This window comes from Mandrillus leucophaeus, unplaced genomic scaffold (genome assembly GCF_000951045.1).
Source record: "Mandrillus leucophaeus isolate KB7577 unplaced genomic scaffold, Mleu.le_1.0 Scaffold360, whole genome shotgun sequence".
Taxonomy (NCBI): domain Eukaryota; kingdom Metazoa; phylum Chordata; class Mammalia; order Primates; family Cercopithecidae; genus Mandrillus; species Mandrillus leucophaeus.
In genome coordinates, this window is record NW_012103810.1 from 2460238 (window position 1) to 2481823 (window position 21586).

General features: G+C 40.9%; 1 protein-coding gene across 4 annotated transcripts in view; it reads right to left on the reverse strand.

The window, feature by feature from the left end:
* The window catches only part of AAMDC (adipogenesis associated, Mth938 domain containing), a 50455-nt gene that overhangs the window by 24388 nt on the left and 4481 nt on the right, over positions 1 to 21586 (reverse strand). The window contains exons 1-2 of one of the 4 annotated variants that reach the window (XM_011989723.1): positions 16031 to 16065; positions 6066 to 6215 (exon numbers count right to left, since the gene is read on the reverse strand). In XM_011989723.1, coding sequence (XP_011845113.1) covers positions 6066 to 6215; positions 16031 to 16042 — 162 coding nt within the window. In that variant the 5' untranslated portion in view covers positions 16043 to 16065. Of the gene's footprint in view, positions 1 to 6065; positions 6216 to 7470; positions 7671 to 16030; positions 16066 to 21586 lie in introns of those variants that run through there. The other 3 variants (XM_011989725.1, XM_011989722.1, XM_011989724.1) reach the window with 3 other exon arrangements.

Sequence of the window (21586 nt, forward strand, 5' to 3'; positions counted from 1 at the left end):
GAGACGGGTGGATCACGAGGTCAGGAGATCGAGACCATCCTGGCTAACACGGTGAAACCCCGTCTCTACTAAAAAAAAATACAAAAAGCTAGCCGGGCGAGGTGGCGGGCGCCTGTACTCCTAGCTACTCGGGAGGCTGAGGCAGGAGAATGGCGTAAACCCGGGAGGCGGAGCTTGCAGTGAGCTGAGACCTGGCCACTGCACTCCAGCCTGGGCCATAGAGCGAGACTTCGTCTCAAAAAAAAAAAAAAAAAGAAAGTTACAGTCTGACCTGAGCTTACTGTTTGCTTTCACACGTTTCTAGCTCTGTGCCTACACAAGTTATATAACTTCTCTGTGCTTAACTTTCTATAAAGAATGAGGTTGGCCAGATGCGGTGGCTCACACTTGTAACCCCAGCACTTTGGGATGTCGAGGCAGGCGGATCATCTGAGGTCAGGCGTTTGAGACCAGCCTGGCCAGCATGGTGAAACCCCATCTCTACTGAAAATACAAAAAAAATTAGCCAGGCATGATGGTGGGCGCCTGTAATCCCAGCTACTTGGGAGGCTGAGATAGGAGAATCACTTGAACCTGGGAGGCGGAGGTTGCAGTGAGCCGAGATCGCGCCCTGCACTCCAGCCTGGGTGACAGAGCAAGACTGTGTCTCAAGAAAAAAAAAAAAGAATGAAGATTAACTCATATGGTCTCATGTGGGAAAAATAGAAATATACAGTGCTAAAGCCATTTCTGAAGGGAAACGAATCTCTCAAGTGTGGAACCCATATAAGTTTGTGCTCCAGTATAACTTAAACCACAGTCTGCATAACCTTTGTCAGACACATCAACTGTCCCACATAAGTACCTTTGATGGTTAATTTTATGTGCCAGCTCAACTGGACAACAGACTGCCCAAATTAAATATTATTTCTGGGTGTGTCTGTGAGAATGTCTATGGAGGAGATTAGTATTTGAATTGGTGGACTCGGTAGACTACCCTCCCCAGTATTGGTAGGCATCATCCAATCCATTGAGGGCCTGAAAAGAACAGAAGGCAGAGGAAGGAGAATTTGCCTCTTTTTTTCTGCCTCACCACTTTAACTGGGACATCTCATCTCAATTTCTTCTGCTTTTGGACTGGGATTTAAACCTTCAGCTCCCGGGGTTTTTAGGACTTCAGACTTGCAGACAGCAGATCATGGACAAGTCAATTTCTCATAGTAAACCTTATTTTACATATATGTATCTCCTCCTAGTTCTGTTTTTCTGGAGAGCCCTGACTAATACACTAGCTACAGTGGTTCTGACTTATTCACTGAATACAATATAAACTCAGTTCTGCATATATAGATGCTCTATTAACCACACCACCACCTATTCTTCCCATTCTCCAACTTCACTCCGATGGAGCCATTTGGTTCAAGTAGGCTACATGATTTAAGGCTTCTTATTCCTCAGTTTTCTTTCATTCTGTCCCTTCTATATCTCCATGCCCTTCTATTCTTTTTACCAATCTAGGTATATTCCATCCATTATGATCTAGGTTAGTAACTAACAAACCAAACTGGGTGTCACGATCGTCAATGAGTGCATGCAGTTCAAAACCAAGGCATACACAAAGAGTATGTGTTAGGGCTCTCTTTCTATGTGGGGCTTAACTTTGTAGGCATAACTGTTTACAATGAAGAACAATGTGATAGACTATACAACCTACAAAGTTTCCTTAAACAAAATGCCAGATAAAAATAAACATCCTCTGAAATATGTAACTGAGCTTGCAGAAAGGAAAGGGAAATTCCCAGAGGCCAAAGTGAAGGGGGAGTTGGAAATCAAAATGGTGAACTGATATTAAAGTTACCCTGAGGCACTGCCATTCTCAGAGTCTTCCATCTTACACACATTCTGAGACCCAAAAATTCCACCCCTTGGTAAATGAAAAAGATGAGGAAAGCTTTCTGCTCAGTCGTGGCGCTAGAGGGGAAAAATGTCTTCCCTGATAATTTATAACCACAAACCTGCTCACACGTCAGTTTGGGGCTCAAATTTACACTATCAGCCTAGTTTTGGAAGCCGTCAAAAAAATTAAAAGTGGTCCTGGCGCGGTGGCTCACGCCTGTAATCCCAGCACTTTGGGTGGCTGAGGTGGGCGGATCACAAGGTCAGGAGATCGAGACCTGGCTAACACAGTGAAACCCTGTCTCTACTAAAAATACAAAAACAATTAGCTGGATATGGTGGTGGGCACCTGTAGTCCCAGCTACTCAGGAGACTGAGGCAGGAGAATGGCGTGAACCTGGAAGGTGGAGCTTGCAGTGAGCAGAGATCGCATCACTGCACTCCAGCCTGGGCGACAGAGGGAGACTCTGTCTCAAAAAAAAAAAAAAAAGTAAAAGTGATCCCAGATTGAGAGTAACACAGGATACAGAAAAGAAGCAAATATGAATCTTCCTTTATGGGACAGATCTCAAATGACATAGTCTGATTATTCAGGATTCCTACAAATAAAGTTCTAAAAAAAAATTGTCAACTTAGAATACAAGACAAATTAGAATTAAAAAACGAAGACTTTTTCAGACAAATAAAAACTGGGAGAGATCACCAAGAAATCCTTATTGAAAGAACTTCTAAAGGATACTAATTTCTTTTTTTTAAGACGGAGTTTCACTCTTGTTGCCCAGGATGGAATGCAATGGCGCGATCTTGGCTCGCTGCAACCTCAACCTCCTGGGTTCAAGCGATTCTCCAGCTACTCCCAAGTAGCTGGGATTACAGGCATGTGCCACCACACCTGGCTAATTTTGCATTGTTAGTAGAGATGGGGTTTCTCCATGTTGGTCAGGTTGGTCTCAAACTCCCGACCTCAGGTGATCTGCCCACCTCGGCCTCCCAAAGTTGAGGAGACAACGGGGTTTCACCATGTTGGCCAGGATGGTATCAATCTCCTGGCCTAAAATGAGCTACCCGCCTTGTCCTCCCAAAGTACTGTGATCATAGGCATGAACTACCATGCCCAGCTGGATACTGATTTTTCTAAAAGAAGAAATTGACCTCAAAAGATCTAAATTACAAAAAGGAATAATAAGAAAGGCAACTGGTAGACACATGGGTAAATCTAAACACCTGATTCCAGCAATGTAAAGAAATCTCAGTCAAATCATTAGCTCATCACTAAGGTAAATGAGCCACAAACAAAGAATACAGACTTTACAGACTTTACAGAACCACATAGGAACAAATAACTGCAAAAAATAGCAACGACAAACCCTCAGAATCAGAAGGGGGAGTTGATTTCCAGTGTTGCCACATTATATTATATAAATGTCCAGTTCTCAACAAAAAAATTGAGAAATATAAACAAAACAACAAAGAAAGACATAAAGAAAGAAAAAGAAAGGCAGGTCCATATGGGGATTGGGGGAAGCAGACAGTAGAAACTATCCCAGAGGAAGCCCCAACACTGGACTTACAGAGAAAGACTCTAAATCAGTGATTTTAAATATGTAATAGGAGCTAAAGGAAACACTGTTCAAAAGAACTAAAGGAAAGTATAACAATATCTGACCAAATAAAAAATATCAATAAAGAAATATAAATTGTTAAAAACAACCAAACAGAAATTCTGGGCCAGGTGTGGTGGCTCACGCCTATAAACCCAGCACTTTGGGAGGCTGAAGTGGGTGGATCATTTGAGGTCAGGAATTTGAGACCAGCCTGGCCAACATGGTAAAACTCTGTCTCTACTAAATATACAGAAAGAGCTGGGCATGGTGGAGTGCACCTGTAATCCCAGCTACACAGGAGGCTAAGGCAGGGCGGAGGTTGCAGTGAGACGAAATTGTGCCACGGCACTCCAGCTGTGGCGACAGAGCAATAGTCTATCCCCCGCCAAAAAAAACAAAAGAAAAAGAAATTCTGGAGTTAGAAAGTATAATGATGGAAATAAAAATGTCACTACAGAGGCTCAATAGCAGATAAGAATCAACAAAATTGAAAATAGGTCAATTGAAATTATCCAATCTAAGACAAAGAAAAGAAAAAAAAATGAAGACAAAGAATACAGACTCGGAGACCTGTAGGACACCCTAATGCCTACCAATATATTCATAATGGGAGTCACAAGAAAAGGGAGATAGGAGTAGAAAGAATACTTGAAGAAATAATGGCTCTAAACTCCCCCAAATTTGATTTAAAAAAACAATAATCTACATCTTCATGAAGCTCAATAAATTCCAAGTAGGACAAACTCAAAGATAATCCATACCTAGATATATCATAGTTAAATTACTATGATGTGTTTCGAAAGCAGTTAGAAAGAAGCAACTCAACAAGTCCAAGGGAGCTCTAATAATGCTAATGGTTGATTTATCATTAGAAACCAATGAAGCCAAAAGGTGGTGGGATGGCATATTGAAAAGAAAAAGACTATTGATCAAGAAATCTATATCCAACAAACTATTCTTCAAAAACGAAGGATCTACTTCCATCATTACATCATGATGAGCTCCACTGACTCACTCCTATGTGAAAATTATTAATAATAACAACAAAGAAAAACTCAAACCAAGAACTCACCAAAACAACAACAACAAAACCCCTAAAGCCTCTGGAAATGGTCCTAAGAGCAAATACCCAATGAATAAACGTGTATTCAAGAAAATTTGGCTGGGCATGACGGCTCATGCCTGTAATCTCAGCATTTTGGGAGGCCAAGGTGGGAGGATTTCTTGGGGTCAGGAGTTCAAGACCAGCCTGGGCAATGTAGTAAGACCTCATCTCTATAAAAACTAAAATAATAAGCCAGGTGTGACTGCATGCCTGTGGTCCTTGCTACTCAGGTGGCTGAGGGAGGAAGATCCTTTTCACCCAGGTGGTGTAGACTGCAGTGAGCCATGATCTCACCACTGCACTCTAGCCTGGATGACAGAGGGAGACTGTCTCCAAAAAAAAAAAGAAAGAAAGAAAGAAAGAAAAAAACTGTAAAAAAAAAAAAAATTGCTGCAATGGACTTAATACAATTGTCCCTTAAAAATGTATACCTTGAAACTCTAATCCCAATGTGATATTATTTAGAGGTGGGACCTACAGGAGGTAACTGGGTCCTAAGGGTGGAGCCCTCATGAATGAGATGAGTGCCCTTATAAGAAGCTCAAAAGCTAGCTACCTCTCTTTCCACCACGTAAGGACACAAAGAGAAGTTGGCTGTCTACAAACTGGAAGAGGGCTGATATGGTTTAGCTGTGTCCCCACCCAAATCTCGTCTTGAATTGTAACTCCCACAATTCCTGCATGTTGTGGGAGGAACTCAGTGGGAGGTGATTGAATTATGGGAGTGGGTCTTTCCTGTGCTGCTCTCGTGATAGTGAATGAGTCTCATGAGATCTAATGGTTTTAAAAACGAAGAGTTTCTCTGCACAAGCTCTCTTTGCCTGCCACCAACCATGTAAGATGTGACTTGCTCCTCCTTGCCTTCTGCCATGATTGTGAGTCACACCTAATAGGATGGTTCTAATAAAAACAAAACAATGAAAAGAACAATGTGTTGAGGAGGAATGTGGAAAAACTGGAACCTTCCTATATTCCTAGTGGAGATGTAAAATGGTGCAGGTGCCTTGGAAGATAGTCTGGCAGTACCTCAAAAGGTTAAACACTATATAACCCAGAAATCCATTCCTAGGAACACACCTAAGATATCTGAATGATGTCATTTATAGAAAACATCCAGAATAGGCATATCTATAACAACAGAAAGTAGATTAATCATTGCTAGGGGCTTGGGGTGGTAGTGAATGGGCACTGACTGGTAGTGGTTATGTGGTTCCTTTCTGAGGTGATAAATATATTCTGGAACTAACACTGGTAACTGTTGTACAAGTTTATGAATATAAGTCACTATAATGTCACTACAGGGGCATTGAATGTAAGAAGTCCATTGAATTGCATACTTTAAAAGGGTGAATTTAATGGTATATGAATTACATCTCAAAAAGACACAAGAGAAATAGTTTTTCACTTAGTCATTGCAGCTTAAGAGGTTGGAAATCACTTGGCCAGCCTCATGTAGTGTCAACCAAAGACTAATATCTTACCTCAGTTCCTGTTTCTCTCCAATCCCAAGTCCGACTGCCCCCTGGCCATACTTTGCAGTCCTTATAGGTTGTATTAGAGCCTTTTACTTTCATTTGCCCCCATGATAAGGAAGCAATTTCAGGGGAAGTCATAAGGAACTTCACTGAAATCTGAAATTAAAAGAAAAATATACTAAATCAGTTATAAAGTAAGGCTGAAACAGTTTCAAAATACAGTGATAGTAAGTCCCGATTCTCCATGATTTAAGAAGCATCTTTTCATTCATGTGGTTGTCACTTCTTCTTTAGAGATCTAAAAAGTAACTATTATTCTTGGAATCCTGAATCATCCAACCATAGAAACCAGATACTACAATTACTTATCAGACTCCAGAGGGAATCCTCAGGATATTTTTGAGAGAGAAAATTAAGAGATGAAGATTTACTTCAGCATGATGGAGTGAAGTTGACACATTCTCTTCCCAAGAAGAAACTATAAAGGTAGAAGAAAACTGTCAAAACCAAAAATTTGTCACTCTAGAAATAAAATTAAAGGCATATACCACAATCAGAGAAATGCTTATTCATGAAGATCACTGAATTTCAGGTAAGAACAACAATTTTTTTGTTGTTCTTGCCTGGAACGACTCCCATTCCACCACTCCAGTTCTGTTGTAAGTGAAGTTCAAGTAGGTTGGGGCGGGACATGAAAATGAACAGCCTTGCTGCCATGGCCAAAGCAGGCTTACTTCACTTAGAGCCATTATCAGTTTAAACAGGTGATCTCAGTGGCAAGCAAACATGGATAGAAGGTAGCTCTGCTTGCCTTATGTTGCCTTTTGTTTAGGACAAGCAATGGATTGGCAAACTAGGTGGGATTTAACAGGAATTTCCCAGGGATGACACAGCCCTAGGGGGTTTTATAAGCTCTCTACATATCCCAAGTGGACCAGAGGCTGCAAGGATTTGCATCAAAGACTTGGAAGATAGACCCAAGACACCCAAACATTCTAGGCTGATGGATCCTGACCACATACACAGTGGATAAGCAAGAAGGTTCAAGAGGGTCTTGCAGAATGTAAAAGCCAGTGAAGACATACAACAGCTGGACTTTGCACGCACTCCCCAGTACACACAGTGATCCATTAGTAGAGAGAGAAAGTCTTACTGGCTCATAGTGTTTGAGCCAAATGTTTAATTAATGTTTGGCTGAACACTAAGCTATATACACACCAAGGAGAACCTTGGGAAACCGGGTTTAAGAATAAAAACAAAGAAAAAACCCTAACAGAACAGAGACTTCAGTAGACACATATTGCATGGGAGAATTCATAGATTTAGTTTAGTGCTATGGTTTGCATGTCTGCACCCTTCCAAATTCATGTTTAAATGTAACTGTCATTATAACAACATTAAGAGGTGGGACCTTTAAGAGCTGATTAGGCCATGAGGGTTCCGCCCTCATGAATGGATTATGCTGTTATTGCAGGAGTGGTAGGTTCATTACAAAAGAATGAGTATGGCCTTCTCTTTGAGCTTCCACCATGTGATGACTTCCACCATAGGATGATGCAGCAAGAAGACTCTCACCAGATGAGAGCCAATTGATCTTGGACTTCCCAGCCTCCAGAATTGTGAGACAAAAATTTATTTTCATTATAAATTATAAATTACCCAGTTTCAGGTATTCGGTTATAGGAGCACAAAATGGATTAAGACACTTAGTATAGGCAAACAGCTAAACCCACACACACAAACAAAGAACAACTTTCAAGGGGAAAAGTTGTTTCCCCAGGCTGGATGCCTGGATATCCAGACTTTCCTACAATATGTTATCTAAAATGTCACTTTTCAACAACAAATTACAACGCATGCAAATAAACAAAAACAGTAAACTGAGTAAACTGAAACTGTTATCTGGGGCTGGGTGTGGTGGCTCATGTCTGTAATCCCAGCACATTGGGAGGCCAAGGTGGGAGGTGGGAGTTTCACTTGAGGCCAGAATTTCAAGACCAGCCTCAGCAACACAGAGATACCCAGTTTCTTTTATGTTTTTACTAGAATTTTATTTTTCTAATAAAAATACATTAAACACTTTTTTTTTTTTTTTTTTTGAGATGGAGTCTGGCTCTGTTTGCCCAGGCTGGAGTGCAGTGGTGCAATCTTGGCTCACTGCAACTTCCACCTCCGGGGTTCAAGTGATTATCCTGTCTCAGCCTCCCAAGTAGTTAGTATTACAGGCGTGCACTACCATGCCTGGCTAATTTTTGTATTTTTGGTGGAGACAGGGTTTCACTATGTTGGCCAGGCTGGTCTCAGTCTCCTGACCTCAGGTGATCCACCTGCCTTGGCCTCCCAAAGTGCTGGGAATACAGGCGTGAGCCCCTGCGCCCGGCCTAAAGACCCTTTTAAATTCAAAAGGTACTAAACAGTACAGAGTGAAAGTTTCCTTGCTCCCATGAACCCCAGATACCTAGTTTTCGTGTTTCTTTTCAAAGGTATATTGTGTATTAATCATTCAAATCTCTGGGTGCTGTGTTTGTGTGTGTACTGTCCCCCTCTCCATACTCTAATATTACACAAATGATAACATGCTATCAACCCTGGTCTTTATTTTGCTTTTTTGCTTTCTGATACCTTGGAAATTGTTATATGTATGTAACATCTTTTTTAAGTTCCAGGATACATGTAAGACATGCAGGTTCGTAACATAGGTGCACATGTGCCATGGTGGTTTGCTGCACCTATCAACCCATCACCTAGGTATTAAGCCCCACATGGATTAGCTATTTATCCTGATGCTCTCCCTCCCCATGACCCCCACCAGCAAGCCCCAGTGTGTGTTGTTCCCCTCCCTGTGTCCATGTGCTCTTTGTTCAGCTCCCACTTATAAGTGAGAACACGTGGTGTTCAGTTTTCTGTTCCTGTGTTAGTCTGCTGAGGATAACGGCTTCCAGCTCCATCCGTGTCCCTGCAAAGGACATGATCTCGTTCCCTTTTATGGTTGCATAGTATACCATGGTGTATATGTACCACATTTTCTTTATCCAGTCTATCACTGATGGGCATATGGGTTCATTCCGTGTCTTTGCTATTGTAAACAGTGCTGCAATGAATATATGCATGCATTTATCTTCATAATAGAATGATTTATATTCCTCTGGGCATATACCCAGTAATGGAATTGCTGGGTCAAATGGTATTTCTAGTTCTAGGTCTTTGAGGAATTGCCCCACTGTTTTCCAAAAAGGTTGAACTAATTTACATTCCCACCAATAGTGTAAAAGCATTCCTATTGGGAGACCCAGTTTCTTTTTTTTTTTTTTTTGAGACAGAGTCTTGCTCTGTCACCCAGGCTGAAGTGCAGTGGCATGATCTCAGCTCACTGCAAGCTCCACCTCCCGGGTTCACGCCATTCTCCTGCCTCCTAAGCAGCAGAGACTACAGGCACCCGCCATCACGCCCGGCTAATTTTTTGTATTTTTAGTAGAGACAGGGTTTCACTATATTAGCCAGGATGGTGGAGACCTGGTTTCCACAAAAAAAAAAAAAAAAAAAGGCCAGGTGTCCAGGTGTGGTGGCTTGCACCTATAGTGCTAGCTACTCAGGAGGCTGAGGCAGGAGGATCACTTGAGCCCATGAGTTTGAGGCTGCAGTGAGCAATGATCTTGCCACTATACTCCAGCCTGGGTGACTGAGCAAGACCCTGTCTCCAAAAATTAGTTAATTAATTAATTAATTAAAAAATAAACTGAGTAATTGAGTATTCCCAGAAGTCTGACATTTAGCAAAGACTTCAAAGAAAGTATTGTAAGGGAAATAAAGCACAGAGAAATAAACAAAAATATGGTAACAATGACTCAGCAAATACAGAATCTCAATAAGGAAACATTTCAAAAAGGAATAAAATGGAAATTCTAGAACTGGTAAGCACAGTAAGTAAAAGGCACTTGTATCAGTCAGGGTTATCCAGAGAAACAGAAGCAGATGACTATAAATATTGACAGACTTGTTTCAAAAAAGTGGCTCACAAAATTTTGGAAGCTGGCAAGTGTAAAATGTGTAGATAATACTGGTAAGCTGTTCTCTCTTGGGCAAGAGTTCTTATGGTACTGAGGCAGTGTTTCTTCTTCTTCACGGAAACATCAGTTTTGCTTGGACTTTAAACTGACTGGAAGAGGCCAACTCAGTGTATCAAGGATAATCTCATATATACACTAGTCTACTGACTGTAGATGTTAACCATATCTACAAGGTATGTTCACAGCAACACTTAGATTAGTATTTGGTTAAATAACTGCATACTATAACCTTACCACGTTGACACATAAAACTAACAGTCACAGTCTACCTCTTGTCAATTTGGCACCTATATGTATCTCCTTAACCATATTTAATCTCCATATAAAGATGATTAGAAAGTCTTACTTCTGATTAACATTAACAACTAAGAACCCATTTTTGCATGTTCAACTTATTATTAATATCAAAGAGACAGGGTCTCATTCTTTCATCCAGTCTGGAGTACAGTAGCGTGATCTTAGCTCACTGCAACCTCAAGCCCCTGGGCTCCAGTGATCTTCCCACCGCAGGCTAGTTCCTAGCTGGAACTAGAGGTATGTGCCACCACGTCCAGCTAATTTTGTAATTTTTATTTTTATTTTTTTTAAGAGCCAGGTTCTCACTATGTTGCCCATGTTGGTCTCCAAATCCTGGGCTCAAGCAATCTATCTTCTCTCCTCAGCCTCCCAAAGTGCTCAGATTACAGGGATGAGCCACTGTGCCCAGCCTCGATTTCTGAATGTCCATCTAAAAAAATAAGTACCAGAGGGCTGGGCGTGGTGGCTCACACCTGTAATCCCAGCACTTTGGATGGCCAAAGCAGGTGGATCACTTGAGGTCAGGAGTTCAAGACCAGTCTGGCCAACAGGGTGAAAACCTGTCTGTATTAAAAATACAAAAATTAGCCAGGCATAGTGATGCACACCTGTAATCCCATCTACCCGGGATGCTGAGGCAGGAGGCGGAGGTAGCAATGAGCCAAGATCGCACCATTGCACTCCAGCCTGGGTGACAGAGTGCGACTCTGTCTCAAAAAAACAAAACAAAACAAAAAAACCAAAGGAACGGGCGCAGTGGCTCACGCCTGTGATCCCGGCACTTTGGGAGGCCGAGGCGGATGGATCATGAGGTCAGGGGTTAGAGACCAGCCTGGCTAACATGGTGAAACACTGTCTCTACCAAAAATAACAAAAATTAGCTGGGTGTGGTGGCGGGCACCTGTAATCCTAGCTACTGGGTAGACTGAGGCAGGAGAATCGTTTGAACCTGGGAGGCAGAGGTTGCAGTGAGCTGAGATCGTGCCACTGCACTTCAGCCTGGGCAACAGAGCGAGACTATGTCTCAAAAAACAACCAAGCAAACAAACAAACAAAAAACCCAAAGAAACAAAAACAAATAACACAGAAGTTCAATATATTGTTTTGGGTGCTATGGAAGGAAGATACAAATTCATAAAACATGATTCCTGTTTTTGAGGATCTAATACTACAGTATTAGATTATAGTAATTATAGACATATAATTACAAGATAACTTTTTTGTTTTTTTGAGATGGAGTTTCGCTCTTGTTGCCCAGGCTGGAGTGCAATGGCGCAATCTCGGCTCACCGCAACCTCCGTCTCCCGGGTTCAAGCGATTCTCCTGCCTCAGCCTCCCGAGTAGTTGGGATTACAAGCGCCCACCACCATGCCCGGCTAATTTTGTATTTTAGAAATGGGGTTTCTCCATGTTGTTCAGGATGGTCCCGAACTCCTGATCTCAGGTGATCCACCTGCCTCGGCCTCCCAAAGTACTGGGATTATAGGCATGAGCCACCGCAACCAGCCACAAGGTAACTTCTTAAGAAAAACCAAAGTAACTTTAAAAAAGTGATATAAGGAGAGACATAATGAGTATGTTTTGAGGATTTCTTTATTAGTCTGATAGGGCTTCCATTACAAAGTACCACAGATTGGGTGTCTTAAACAATAGAAATTTATTTTCTCACAGTTCTGGAGGCTAGAAGTCCAAGATCAAGGTGCCAATAGGATTGGTTGGTTTATGGCGAGTCCTTTCTTTTTGGCTTGGAAATGGATGCCTTTTTCTGTTTTCTCACATGGCTTTTTCTGCTTGCATGGGCACACCTGGTATTTCTTTCTCTTCTTATAAATTCACCCATCCTATTAGATTAGGGCCTGACTCTTACGACCTCATTTAATTTCAACTACTTCCTTGAAGACCCTATCTCTAACTACAGTCATTTTTAGGGTTAGGGCTTCAATATATGAAGTTGGTGGGGAGTGCACATTCAGTCCACAGCAATTTCTAGGTAGGAAATTAAAGAAATATGTTTGAGGGAATAGTATTTGAACTGGATCTTAAAATTCAATTGAGAAAAAAAAAGGAATATTTATTGGGAACCTACTATGTACCAGATATTTTAGATCTATTATCTCAACAACATCAAGATTCGAGAGTGGTTAAGAACTTTGTTCCAAATTATATAGCTAATAAGTGAGAAAATGAGAATTTGAATCCAAGTCTGTCTGACTCTACAGCCTGTATTCTTCAATTCACTTTACCATTCTCCTCCAACCAATATTATTATTTTCTTTTTTGAGACAGAGTCTCACTCTGTCATCCAGGCTAGGGTGCAGTGGCATGATCTCGGCTCAGTGGCATGATTCTTGTGCCTCAGTCTCCCTGGTAGCTGGGATTACAGGTACATGCCACCATGCCTGGCTAATTTTTGTATTTTTTGGTAGAGACAGGGTTTCGCCATGTTTGCCAGGCTGGTCTCAAATTCCTGACCTCAAGCGATCCGCCCACCTCAGTCTCCCAAAGTACTGGGATTACAGGTGTGAGCCACCACACCTGACCCCAACTTAAGATTCAACAACTATTAAATAAGGAAATGTATAGGAAAATTATAGAATTTAGTATTAGGAAAACAACTTTTTGGTAGATAAAATGTCACTGTTGCTTTTTTGGGAGTATCAACAAGGAAGATGAGTCTGATTTAGAAAATAAACCATAATCATTACATGAGTTAAACATACCCAAAAGCATAGTGGCTTAAATAAGACAAAGTTTAAAGTCCAGAGGTAGTCAACATAGGGCAGGTATAGTGGTTATCTCAAAGTCTAGGAATTAGGCGGCTTGCAGGTTTCAGCCTCACAGTCTTGATGATGAGGCCTTTACTCTCATAGTTTAATATGGAGCTCTGGCGATCACATCCATGTTCCAAGCAACAGAATAAAGAGATAAAGTGGGAAGGGGCAAAGGGTATATGTCTGATGTCCTTTAAGAAATTTCCTGAAAGGTTTCAGAGAATACTTCTGTTTGCATGTTATTTGCCAGAATATAGTCATGTGGTCACACTCAATTGCAAAGAATGCTAGATCTATCTGTTCTAACAGGCAATGTGCCCAGCTTAAAAGTAGAGATTTCAAGGGGAGAATATGTATTAAGGAGGTACTAGTCTCTGAAATAATTATTTATCCTTATACATCAGGTTTTTGTTCTTTCTTTTTATAAAAATATGGATACCCTTTGGACTACTCTGGTGTAGCTCATGAGATAACATTCATTTTTTTAACTTCTATATTCCACTTGTAGTATTAATTATCAATAATGTTACAGTTTCTGAGTGGTAAAGGTGAGATTGGGAACTAAAGTCACCAGATGTCAAAAGTTATGTCCTTTCCATTATACCTCCTTATCTTGATACTAGAAACATTCTTCTGCAAGTACTTAATCAGTCTTTTACTAGGCATTTGGAATCCCCTTAAAATCCATTTTCTTAGCCAGGCTGACTGGCTCACGTCTGTAATCCCAGAACTTTGGGAGGCCATGGTGGGTGGATCACCTAAGGTCAGGAGTTCGAGACCAGCCTGACCAACATGGTGAAAACCCGTATCTACCAAAAATACAAAAATTAGCTGAACAAGGTGGTATGTACTTGTAATCCCAGCTAGTCAGGAGACTGAGGCAGGAGAATCACTTGAACCTGGGAGGAGGAGGTTGCAGTGAGCCGAGATTGCATGACTCTGTCTCAAAAAGAAAAAAAAAATTTTTCTCCATGAAATTCATCACAAAAGATGTAATGGTTTCCTCATGCCCTTCTCACTTTGATAATAAAATCATAATTAAGAGGTTCTCTGATCTTCATTATGTTTTTACTTCTGTAGAAACTTTGCATCTTCTCATTTCTTCAAAACTACCTAAGTGTTTAGTTCTTTGTTGGGAATGAAACCATTGCTTCCTTAACCATTAAGTGAGTTTGTTTACCATTTGTATTTGTTGATATGTAATTTGCATTTTATTCATTGAATTAGTATTTATAATCTTGGTTTCTGTATGGAGTATATATGAATCTGCATGACTATGTCTAGGATTATAAGCTTTTAAAGCACCATAAAAAAAGACATATAATGGGACACTTTTTCTGCTGTTGACTTTACTTAATACATGGTGGTAACTAGTTTCAAAAGCAGTTTTCTTCATCTACAGTTTGTATCTGCTTTCAGTTGCCTTTTCAATTTATTTCTACTCAAGAGACATTTTTGAGCTTCTAACATGTATAACTCTTTGTGCTAAGAGCTGGCAGAATAAATAATTAGGAAGGTAGAATTACTCAAAAATAAATGGAATCATTTCATGACTTCAAGAAGAAAGGTCAAAATCTAGACGGAATGGTAGATAAATATTAATATACAATTAACTGTAATACAAATCAGATTGTGCTAAGTCCAGGGTGAGTAGAGAATTTTAATGTTACGTATTGATAAACATTCTAATAGGTACAAACAAAGTACAAGGGGATATTAGCAGGAATAGTGATTAACTCTGAGAAGACTTATAGAGCAGTGATCTGAGATCCGCCACTGCACTCCAGCCTGGGCAACAGAGTGAGACCCTGTCTCAAAAAAAAAAAAACATATATATACACACACACACATATATATGTACACATACATACACACACACACACATATATATACAAAATAAAGTACACAATAAATTTAAGGAGCTTGGATCATCCTGAAACCATCCCTGCCCCGGTCTGTGGAAAAACTGTCTTCCACGATACTGGTCCCTTGTGTCAAAAAGGTTAGGGACTGCTGTTACAGAGCACAAATGGACTGAATTCTTCTTTGACAACATCACTATAAGCCTGGGTATAAAAAAAATTTCAAGAGGCAAATATGGGGAGAACTGAGGGGTAGGGGGTAGGGGGACTTTTTTTTTTTTTCTTAAAACAGAGGGTACTACATGAGAAAATACTGGAAATACATTTGAAGAATAAACATAAAAGTTCCTCTATGGCTGGGCGCGGTGGCTCATGCCTGTAATCCCAGCACTTTGGGAGGCCAAGGCGGGTGGACCCTGAGGTCGGGAGTTTCAGACCAGCCTGATCAACATAGAGAAACCCCGCCTCTGCTAAAAATACAAAATTAGCCTGGCGTGGTGGCACATGCCTGTAATCCCAGCTACCGGGGAGGCTGAGGCAGGAGAAGCACTTGATCCAGGAGGCGGAGGTTGCAGTGAGCCAAGATCACGCCATCACACTCCAGCCTGGGCAACAAGAGTGAAATGCCATCTCAAAAAAAAAAAAAAAAAGTTCCTCTATTTGTGAAGTTTCATTTTATAAACTTATAAACTCAAAGAATAAATTTATATATGAGAATCAACCCTGCCAGAAATACATGATGCTGATGGTTATTTGTGTATTGCCACTTCCAAACCTGTAATTTTGTAAGTACAGTTGTCTATTGTCAGTGTGATTAGAGTACAGTGAGTGATGTAGCTGGAGAGGTAAATTGAGTTCAGATTATGGTGGATATCATAGGTATGTCAAGAGATTTGGACTTTAAAGAAAATGCAGTCACAAGATGTTTGTCAACAGAACAGTGACATAATTTCATACAAGATTTAAAAAGATACCTGGCCAGGCATAGTGGCTCATGCCTGTAATCCCAGCACTTTTGGGAGGCCGAAGTGGGTGGATCACTTGAAGTCAGGAGTTCAAGACCAGATGGGCCAACATGGGGAAACCTCATCTCTATTAAAAAAAAAAAAAATTAGCCAGGCATGGTGGCACATGTCTGTAATCCCAACTACTTGGGGAGGCTGAGGCAGGAGAATCACTTGAAACTGGAAGTTGGAGGTTGCAGTGAGCCAAGATCATACCACTGCACTCCAGCCTGGGTGACAGAGTGAGACCCTGTCTCAGAAAAAAAAAAATAAAAAAGATACCTAAGTAGTGCGAAAGGTGGCTGCTTCTTTCATGTTGTATGGAAGAAATTATATCCCATAGTAGGCATGGCTTGGGAGAGTAAAATCAAGAAGGTAAGGGTAGAGCAGGGTATATTAACATTGGTTCCCAGAACACCAGAATGATAATCACATCATGTGCTTGCAGATACCAAGGCTCCAACAGAGATCTACTAAGTAAGAATTTCAAGGAGTAGCCAAAGAATCTGTATTAATCAGCTGATGGTCATTGGGTTGTCTCCAATTTTTGGTATTAGAAACAATGCTTGTTATGAACATTTATGTAAAAATTTTTGCATGGACATATGCTCCTTTCTCTTGAGTATAGCTAGGAAAGGAACTGCTGGTTCAAATAACTTTATGTTTATCATTTTGAGGAGCTATCAGACTGTTACATAGCAGATCCACAACTTTGTAATTCCACCAGCAGTGACGAGGGTTCTGCTTTCTCCATATCCTTGTTAACGCCAATTTCAAGCCGTCATTGTGGGTGTGAAGTGATATTTTTTTCTTTCTTTCTTTCTTCTGAGACAGGGTCTTGCTTTGTTGCCCAGGCTGGAGTGCAGTGACATGATTACAGCTCACTGAAGCCTCGACCAATTCTCCCATCTCAGCTTCCCAAGTAGCTGGGACTACAGTTGCATGCCACCACACCTGGCTTTTTTTCTTTTTTTTTTTTTTTGTATATTTTGTAGAGACAGGGTCTCGTCATGTTGCCCAGACTGGTCTCAAACTCCTGGACTCAATCAATTCTCCCACCTCAGTCTCCCAAAGTGATGGGATTACAGGCATGAGCCACTGTGCCCAACCATAAAGTACTATTTCATTGTGGTTTTCATTATTTATTTCCTGATGATCAAGATGTTGAGTATCTTTTCATTTGCTTGTTGGCTATTTGTATATTTTCTTTGATGAAATGCCAATTGTTTTTTTATTATTGATGTATTTTTGTAGAGCACCCAATCCTGTTGCTGTTTGGGGTGCCACTATGTAACCCACATGGACCTATGGGACTGAATAAAGGGGGGCAAATGCGGGAATAAAAGACAAGAGACAAAAGAGTGTATTTGGAAGAAGGGGTCGGGGGCACCTTGCCTCTAGTGGACAAGGGCCCTGAGCTTTACACAGCCCTCCGTATTTATTAGGCAAAAGAGATAGCAAGAAATGGAGGTGGGTAGGGGGTGGGTGTTGGCGGGCTTGTAAGACTGCATTCTTCGAACAATAGGCGCTAGATTTCTTAACAGATAACTATCCCAGGGCCAGGGAGTGAGGTCCTCAGCAACCTTTTGGTGGCAGGGCAGTATCAGTTTGCCAACATCCTGCATTCATGATAAACAGTTTGCTGTTTGATCATATAGCCTCCAGCGGAATGCTGAGTTGGTCACGATCCCTTTGGCCTTTTCAGCTCCCAACATGTTTTTAACATATTCTAGATGAATCTCTTACTGGATATATTTTTTCCTATTTTGTAGGTTGTCTTTTGACTTTCTTTTCTTCTTTTATGTACAGAGTCTTGCTCTGTTGCCTAGGCTGGAGTGCAATGGCACAACCATAGCTTACCACAGCCTCAAAATCCTGGGCCCAAGTGATTTTCCCACCTCAGGCTCCTGAGCAGCTAGGACTACAGGTGTGCAGCACCATGTCTGGCTAAGTTTACAAAAAAATTTTGTAGAGATGGGGTCTCACTATGTTTCCCAGGATGGTCTCAAATTCCTAGCCTCAAGTGACCCTCTGGTCTCGGTCTCCAAAAGTGCTGGGATTACAAGCATGAACAACTGTGCCCAGACTTGATTTTCTTTCTTAAGCCCCACATTTGGACTGATGGTCTTGACTTTTGATACATGTTTTTGTAAAGCACACAGGTTTTTAATTTTGATGAGGTCTATTAATTTATTTTTCCTTTTGTTGCTTGTGGATTTGATGTTACTTCTAAGAATCCATTGCCATATCCAAGGTCTTAAAGATTTACTCTTGTTTTCTTCTAAGAGTTGCATAGTTTCAGGTCTTACAAATGTAGTCGTCTGAAACATTCTGAATTATTTATATGGAATTAATTAACTTAAACAACAAAAATTTATTTTTGACAGTTCTGGAGCTGGAATATCCAAGATAAGGTGCTGGCCTGACTGTTGTCTGGTGAGGGCTTTCTCCTCGGGTTGGAGATGTCTGCCATCTCTCTGTGTCTTCACATGGCCTCTCCTTGGCATATGCATGTGAAGAGAAAGAGCTCTCTATTTCTGTTCTTATAAAATTACCAGTTCTATCACATTAGGGCCCCACCCTGATGACATTGTTTAACTTTAGTTAACTCCTTCCTATAGGCATTATCCCTAAATAGAGTCACATTAGGGGTTAGGGCTTCAACATATGAATCCGGCGGAGACACAGCCTGTCATATGCCATTACTACACACAATCTTGATGACTGTAGCTGTGTAGTAACTTTGGAAGCCAGGAAGTGTGAGTCCTTCAACTTTGTTCATCATCTGAAAAACTGTTTTGGATATTCTGGGTTCTCTGAATTTCCATATTATTATTAAGATCAACTTGTCAGTTTCTGCAAAGAAGCCAGCTGGAATTTTGATGGAGAGTGAATCTGTTGAATCTGTACTTCAACTTAAAGAGTATCGGCATCTATCGATATTAAGTCTTCCAATCCATGAATATGTGTTTTCTTCCCATGTACGTCTTTTTAAATTTCCTTGAACAATGTTTTATAATTTTCAGTCTTGTATTTCTTTTTAAGAAATCTCTAAATATTTTTTGATTCTATTGTAAATAGAGTTATTGATATCTTTTTTTGCTGTTTGTGTATTTTGTTTTGTTTTTTTGAGATAGAGTCGCGCTCTGTCACCCAGGCTGGAGTGCAGTCGTGCAATTTTGGCTCGCTGCAACCTCTGCCTCCCAAGTTCAAGTGATTCTCCTGCCTCAGCCTCCCTAGTTGCTGGGAATACAGGCGCGCATCACCATGCCCAGCTAATTTTTTGTACTTTTTAGTAGAGATGGAGTTTCACCATGTTGGCCAGGCTGGTCTTGAACTCCTGGCCTCAAGTGATCCACCTACCTCGCCTCCCAAAGTGCTGGGATTACAGGCAGGAGCCACCATGCCTGGTCTGATTTCATTTTTGGATTGTTCATTGCTAATGTATAGAATAACACGTGATTTTTGAGTATTTATCTTGTATCCTGCAAACATGCTTATCTATTTGTTCTAATAGCTTTATTTGTGGATTCTTTAGGATTTCTTATATACAAGATCAGTAATTTACGATAGAGCTTGTTTTACTTCTTCCATGCCAATCTGGATGCCTTTTTTTTCTTGACACATTACACTGGCTACAACCTCCAGTATAATATTAAATATAAGTGGATATAGCAAACATCTTTGTCTTGTTCCTGACCTTAGGAGGAAGGAATCAGTTTTCAGCATCCCGTATATTAGATATGGGTTTTTCATAATGGACTTAAAATCAGGCTGAAAAAGTTCCCTTCTCTTCCTAGTCTATTATTTTTAACATGAAAGAATATTGCATTTTGTCAAATGAGTTTTCTGCATCTATTGAGATGACTGTGTTGTTTCCATCTTTTATTCTGTTAATATATTATAATATATTGATTTTTAGATTTTAAGCCAATATTGCATACTTGGGATGAATCCCACTTGTTTATGGTGTATAATCCTTTTTATATGTGGCTGGAACTGGTTTGCTAGTATTTCATTGAGAATTGCTGTGTTTGCTAAATTCACATGAGGTACTGGGCTTTTCTTGTGATATTTTTCTCTATCTTGCTACTAGGGAAAATCTGCCCTCACAGAATGAGTTGGGAAGTGTTCCCTCCCTTCTAGTTTTTGGCATGAATTTGTGAAGCACTGGTATTAATTCTTATTTCAACTTTTGGTAGACTTGACCACGAAGCCATCTGAATCTGAGCTTTTTTTCTTTTTTGAGGGGGGTGGGGGCAGGGGCAAATTTCAAATTCCCAATTTGATGGTTTTTTTTTTTTTGAGATGAGTTTCACTCTGTCACCCAGACTGGAGTGCAGTGGCCCCATCTCAGCTCACTGCAACCTCTGCCTCCTGGGTTCAAGTGATTCTCCTGCCTCAGTCTCCCAAAGTGCTGGGACTACAAGTATGTGCCACCACACCCAGCTAATTTTTGTATTTTTAGTAGAGATGGCGTTTCACTATGTTGGCCAGTCTGGTCTTGAACTCCTGACCTCAGGTGATCGCCCACCTCGGCCTCTCAAAGTGCTGGGATTACAGGCATGAGCCACTGCACCCAGCTCCAATTCAGTATTTTTTCTTATTATGGGTTCATTCAGATTTTCATTATTCTTGAGTGAGTTTCCATAGTTTGTGTTATTCTAGAAATGTGTTCATTTCATTGAGATTATCTAATTTGCAGGCACAGTTATAGGGTCTGGTGTATCTGTTTCAAAGGTTCAGTTGCTGGGTGTTGTTGGAGAAAGACTGGGTAGCCGGTGTAGCAGGGGTGTACTCAGGAGGCTCACAGTAGCGTGAGCCTCCTGCACTATGCTGCAACTGGCATGTAAATATAGTATCTTAACAGTTTGTCAGTACAGCCTTTCTGGTCCATACAAGTGAATATCAGGCCTTGCTATACAGGATGTCAAACTGCCAATGATTATCCCTGTTCTGAAATATTTAATAATAAAAATTTTAAATGTAGACACATAGCTATAAGACATAAAACATAGTAACACAGGCTGTCCCCCATCTTTTTTTTTTTTTTTTTTTTTTTTGAGATGATGTCTCACTCTGTCACCCAGATCAGAGTGCAATGGCGTAATCTTGGTTCACTGCAACCTCTGCCTCCTGGGTTCAAGTGACTCTCCTGCTTCAGCCTCCCGAGTAGCTGGGACTACAGGCATGCACCACCATGCCCACCTAATTTTTGCATTTTTAGTAGAGATGAGGTTTCACCATGTTGACCAGGCTGGTCTTGAACTTCCACCTTGGCCTCTCAGAGTGCTGGGATTACAGGCATGAGCCACTGCACTTGGCCCCCCATTCATTTTTCTTTTCAGTAAAAATCTTTATTCCATCAGAGAAACCAATCATTTTTTTTTTCTTTTTTTCTTTTTTAAGACGGAGTCTCGCTCTGTCGCCCAGGCTGGAGTGCAGTGGCGGGATCTCAGCTCACTGCAAGCTCCGCCTCCCGGGTTTACGCCATTCTCCTGCCTCAGCCTCCCGAGTAGCTGGGAC